At 37.0% G+C, this 6,000-nt stretch overlaps 1 protein-coding gene across 1 annotated transcript in view; it reads right to left on the bottom strand.

The window, feature by feature from the left end:
- Positions 1-279: 279 nt before the first annotated feature.
- The window catches only part of DDHD1 (DDHD domain containing 1), a 30,708-nt gene continuing 24,987 nt past the window's right edge, over positions 280-6,000 (bottom strand). Inside the window, exons 2-3 of the mRNA XM_082734265.1 lie at positions 1,199-1,372; positions 280-570 (exon numbers count right to left, since the gene is read on the bottom strand). Coding sequence (XP_082590391.1) covers positions 419-570; positions 1,199-1,372 — 326 coding nt within the window. The 3' untranslated portion in view covers positions 280-418. The remainder of the gene's footprint in view (positions 571-1,198; positions 1,373-6,000) is intronic.

The raw sequence follows: 6,000 nt of genomic DNA, 5'->3' as shown, positions 1-6,000 counted from the left end.
GTTTGATACTAACAATAAGAAAAAAAATTAGCCAATTTAAAGCTTACTGTTTTGCCATTATGTCATGTGAACAATTACTTTTTTTAAAATTAACATATAATGTATTATTTGCCCCAGGGGTACAGGTTTGTGACTCATCAGGCTTAAACATTTCACAGCACTAACCATAGCACATACTCTCCCCAGCCAACTATCCTTCCCCTACCCCACCTGCCAGCAACCCTCATTTTATTTAGTGAGATTAAGTCTCTGATGGTTTGTCTCCCTCCAGATCCCATCTTTCTTTCTTTTTTTTTTTTTACTTCTAACCACTTAATTTTTTCAAGCTGCATTCTGTGAATTACTTGATCAACACTGAGTTTTTCTGCTTTAAAGATGTTTTATGAGAAGGGGGGAAAAAACCCACTTAACTCATATTTTAATTTGCTAGTTTCAACAGGGCTTGCCAAGAAACCTCCCAAATAAAGGAAAGTATAGATGAAGAAATACTTTTTAGAAAAAAATATTTAGAAAAATCTACAAATTCTAATCTACCTATATTATACTCACCAGAATAGCTGATCCCACTGCCTGCAGTAAATGGAACAATAGAAGTATTTTTAACTTTACCACACATTTTGAATTTTACTCAAGATCAGACACATAATGAAACATGGCCATCTTGGCTATGATATAAATATTTTAAGATATTGCAAACAAATGCAAATGCTGAGTAAGGGAATATAAAGAGTAGACTGCTTCAAAGTAAAAGTTGATGTGGTTATCAATATGGAAACAACCTAAAGGTACTCATTCAAAGGAAATTAAGGTTTTTTGTTTTTTTTTTTTTAAACTTCAGGAAAAGAACTGACGTTAAAATATTAATAAAACTGCCCTTTTGATATAATGACAGATTTTTTTGTAGATTCAATTTTTATTGGTAATTACAAACTACTGAAAAGGACTAATTCACAGAACCTTTAACAATTTGTACAATAGTAAGTCATGTTAGTGTCATGCCAATGAACACATATATTAAGTAAAATAAACACAGTTTGAAATTCATAGCAGTATTAAATTCTAAAATAATCAAATGTTTAAATCTGGAATTTTAGAAATTCTAACACTCATGAATTACCATGCAAAATTAAGAACTACTCTAAACTTTATCAAGAACTTACTTGGTTTACAACATATTAATTGTATTAATTGGTCTTACCATCTTTTCCATCTATGGATTTTGACACTTCAATATCAAAATTTTCCTGCATCTGCTGACCTCTAAAACAGCTGAGATGTTCTTGCTCAATTAAATTACTTTCTTTTTCTTCTAGAGGCTGCCAAGTACCATCAATAAACCACTGTCCACGCATTACTGGAATTTTATCTGCCTCTGAAAAGAGAAAACACAGAATTATACATTTTAGGATCCAAGGGTCCCAGAGAGAGACATAGTAACTATAATTTTTATATTTTGTTACTACTGTGACAAAAACTTCCATGGCTCAGCAGACTCATTTAGTTTTAAATTTTAGATTTTAAGGCACAGTGCATATTTTTTACAGTATTTTATTTATATTGGATATTATGCAAAAATTATTTTGGCATTAGAAAGGTAGATGAGCTGTTATCCTTATAACTGAGGCCCCGAGTAACCCAAATTAGTAGATGATGGGGTTAAGACAAGTTCATGCAAGATGCTGGTAATAGTTCCAATGTTTAAGAAAATACTGATATACGTTCCCAGAAGTATTTCAGAACTAGAGTGTGTGGTAGTAGTGTGTTCTACTTTTTTAGAGTTGCTTGAAGGTTATAGATTCCCAGTTAGAATATAGGAATAGCTGATATATTTAATTATGTAAATTCCTTACCCATTTTAGAAAAAAATTGAGTAGAAAGTTTTCTTAAATAACTGTAAACATTCCTTTGATTAAATACTGTTCCTAGAAGCACCTGAATGGCTCAGCCCTTAAGTGTCTGCCTTTAGCTCAGGTCATGATCCCAGAGTCCTGGGATTGAGCCCCGCATCAGGCTCTCTGCTCTGTGGGAAGCCTGCTTCTCCCTTTCCCACTCCCCCTGCTTATGTTCCCTCTCTTGCTATGTCTCTGTCAAATAAATAAATAAAATCTTTAAAACAATAAATTAATTAAAAAATAAAGATTTAAATGCTGTTTCTATAAGCCTAATACTTTCCTTCCTTCCAAACTTCCCCCCCTTCCCTTTCTTCTTTTCCTTCCAGGCCCAGTGTGGGGAGGCCAATGCAGGACTTGAACTAAGGTCTCAGATCTGAGATCTGATCAAGAGTTGGACACTTAACTGACTAAGCCACCAAGGCACCCCTATTTATTTATTTATTAAAAATAAACCAGAACTGTTAGTTATGTTCTTTTGAATCCTTTAAGATTTGTAAAGAAATAAAGTAAAAATAAAATGGAAATAACAAACCTAAAAATAAAAAGCAAAATAAAACAAATGAACTTAATTATGTAGAGATTTGGTGGTTTAATCATATACAGAAAAATTATTTCAACTGGGTTTAAAACACAGTAATTTTTACATATATGTATTAGGATATATCCTGTGAACAAAAAGAACTACAGATACATCTTAAGCCTAAATTTTGTTTCCTTGAGTTGTTCAAAATGTTATTCTAGCTTTCCTTGCTATATTATTCTTGAGAAGTCTGATGTAAGTCTAATTTTTTTTTTTTTAATTTTTAAGTAAAGTGATCCCCTGCTCACTCTACCCCAGATAATAGAAAAAAAACTGCCTTTAAAGTCTAATAGTTTCTGACTCAGAGTTCTTTATTCTGGATCAATCAATCTTGGTGGGCCCTTTTAATACACAGATCTCAATTTTTCTCTTGTTTCTGAAAAGTTCCCTTGGATTATGGTTTAGTCTTTAGTTCGGCTCCAGTGATTTCTCCCCTTCAGGGACTCTAATTGTAGATATGTTGGGTCTTCCTTTTTCTATATGGAATTTCACAGTTTCTCGAGCTTTTTATTTCTTTCTGCATTTTTTCCATTATTTTGTTTGTTTTCCTTCCTTTTATCAATCCCTCTTATGTCAATGCCCCTATTAGTATGTCCACAAGTTTGAGGAATTTTTTATTTGGCTGGAATATTTAATAGTTTCCTGAAACTTCTGGGGATGATGATGGAGTAGGAGGATCCTAAGCTCGCCTCATCCCAAGGATACAACTAGGTAACAACCACATCAGTGTAAATAACCCAGAAAACAATCTGGAGACACTCCACAGATAAATGTAGACATGAGGGCACATCGAAGAGGGTAGGAAGGGTAGAGACTTGGTTGGGAACCAAACTGACTGGGAGACTGTCCACAGGAGGAAGTGATGCGGTAGGCACAGAAAGACAGAGGAGCAGACACCTCATCAGGCATGGGGAACCTGCACTGGGAAGAGGATTGTCATATTGTGCAGCTTTGAAAACCACAGGGTCCTAACATCTCAAGTTCTTACAATCAGTGGGGATTAAAAACTGGAACTTTAAAAAATTAGTGGGCCTGGCTCTGGAAGAGCCAAAGAGGGAGAGAATGGGAGTCCCTGGCTGAAAAGAGAGTATTAGAAAAAGCCCCACTGAGATACAGATTAGAAACAGCAGTTTAAAAAACACTTGGAGAAGATTCATTTATGAATCTCAGAACGTATGCTGGAGAGAGAGGGATTTTTAGGAGTCTTCTCCAAGAACAAAGGAGCTGGAGGGTGCCATTTGCCTCCCCACCTCCCCAGCCTAGAAACAAAGACATCTGGGAAAACCATTGGGAACTCTCCCCACCTACCTTGTTAACAGAGCTCTTTCCTGTGGACCTGCCTCTTCCAACAAGCCCTCAGCAGGAGTCCATTCGAAGCAGTGCAAAAAGTGTGGCAGTGTGCAAGTAGCCCCAACAGAGGCTAGAACTGCTCCAAAGTAACCCCTGCCCCAGGGAGAGGGGAAGACAACCACACACACACACCAGTCGCACTGTAGCACCAGCAGTAGACAGAGGCCAGATGTGTGGTCTGACTGCAGGTCCCACCTACTAACAAAAGCTTCTTGGGGACAACAAAGAGAAAATATCCAGCAGTTCAGTGATACTGCATCTCTGACAAAATCCTGGTCTGACTCCACTCAAGGTCAAAGCAGCCCCAGATTGGCCCATTAACAACACAAGGGCCTAACCTTGCCTGCAAGAGGCAAATGGAGTCACTGCAGATGACTGGACTAAATGCAATGTGGCTCACCACAATAGTAGGGTACATACAACACACATAGGAGACACCTGAAGTGCTAGGTTCTGGTGAACAGGGGACTCTGCACTGCAGGGCACTAAAGGAATCTTCATCTTAAGGCCACTACTGTCAGGAGCAGGAGATGTAGCTGATTTATCTAACACACAGAAACAGAGAGACAAAATGAGGATATAGAAATATGTCCCAAATAAAGAATAGGACAAAACACAACAAGAGAGCTAAATGGAGATAGTAATATGCCTGCTAGAGAATTTTAAGTAATGGTCATAAAGATAGTCAATGGACTTCAAAAAAGAGTTGAGAACCTCAGTGAAAACAACAGCAAAGAGAAAACATAGAAAGGGTCAGAGATGAACTCAATAATTTTTTTTTTTTTAAAGATTTTATTTATTTATTTGACAGAGAGAAATCACAAGTAGGCAGAGAGGCAGGCAGAGAGAGAGAGGAGGAAGCAGGCTCCCTGCCGAGCAGAGAGCCCGATGCGGGACTCGATCCCAGGACCTTGAGATCATGACCTGAGCCGAAGGCAGCGGCTTAACCACTGAGCCACCCAGGCGCCCTGAACTCAATAATTGAAATAAAAAATACACTAGAGGGAATAAACAGTACAGTAAAGGGAAGAACAATGGATTGGCAATCTGGAGGACAGAGTAATGAAAAACAATCAAGCTGAACAGGAGAAAGAAAAAAGAAAAAGAAAAAATAAAAATAGATTAAGGATCCTCAATAATACCATTAAGTGTAATAACATTCAAATATAGGGATCCCAGAAGGATAAGATAGAGAAAAAGGGACAAAGAATGTATCTGAAGAAATAATAGTGGAAAACTTCTTGAATCTGGGGAAGGAAACAGAAACTCAGATATAGGAAGTACAGAAAACCCCCAACCCAAGGAGGTCCACACCAAAACACATAGTAATTAAAATGGCAAAGTAGAGTGATAAGAGAGAATTTTAAAAGCAGTAAGAGAAAAGAAAATATATAATAATCTTAAAAGGTAACTATAGTTACTGCACCTTTACAAATAAATAGGTTAAGTCTCAGTGAAACTAAATAACTTGCCCAAAGGCACATAGCTAAATAATATGAGAAGCAGGATTCCTGCCGAACTTTGACTCCAATGTTCATCTAGGCTTCTACTCTACAACACAACCTTCTCAAGAAAGAAAAATCCTTTTTAGCCTTCTCCCCAAGAAATACAGACTATTTAGCTGTGTTGGTAATTTGAAAACAAGTAATTTGGGAGATTTTATATTGACAGTCTATTATGAGACTTACAAACCAGAGCCGACCATGCCTCCCCATAAAAACCAGAGTGAAACAGAAAAACAAATTTATAGCAAACATCTGTACTTTGAACTCTTTTCCTCTCTTTAGCCTAATAAATCTAAACAAATACTCTTCTGATAGATGTTTTTGGAGTTTTACCCAAGCTTCAAATCCTACCAGTTAGCTATCAAATATCATCTTTCTGGTTCAGTCCTCTATCTTGTCCAAATATTCAACTGCTAACTAAATGTCTCCTAGCAGATACATCACAATGAGAGGAATCCCAAGTAGCCATGGAACATACTAGATTCCTGGAAAACAAAACGGAACACAAACCTGTTACTCGACTTGTATTCTGTCACAGTAAATGGTGTGCTGACAGCATTGAACCAGTCACCCAAGACGCCTCCTCCTCTAGTGCTTCTCATAACCAGACGTTAATCAGTCTTTATACAATCTCCTAAATCACCTTCAAATTCATCGCATACTCATTGGGTCT

This window comes from Mustela nivalis, assembly GCF_964662115.1.
Source record: "Mustela nivalis genome assembly, chromosome: 6".
In the NCBI taxonomy this organism is placed as follows: Eukaryota; Metazoa; Chordata; class Mammalia; order Carnivora; family Mustelidae; genus Mustela; species Mustela nivalis.
This window is presented reverse-complemented; position numbering and strand designations above follow the sequence as displayed.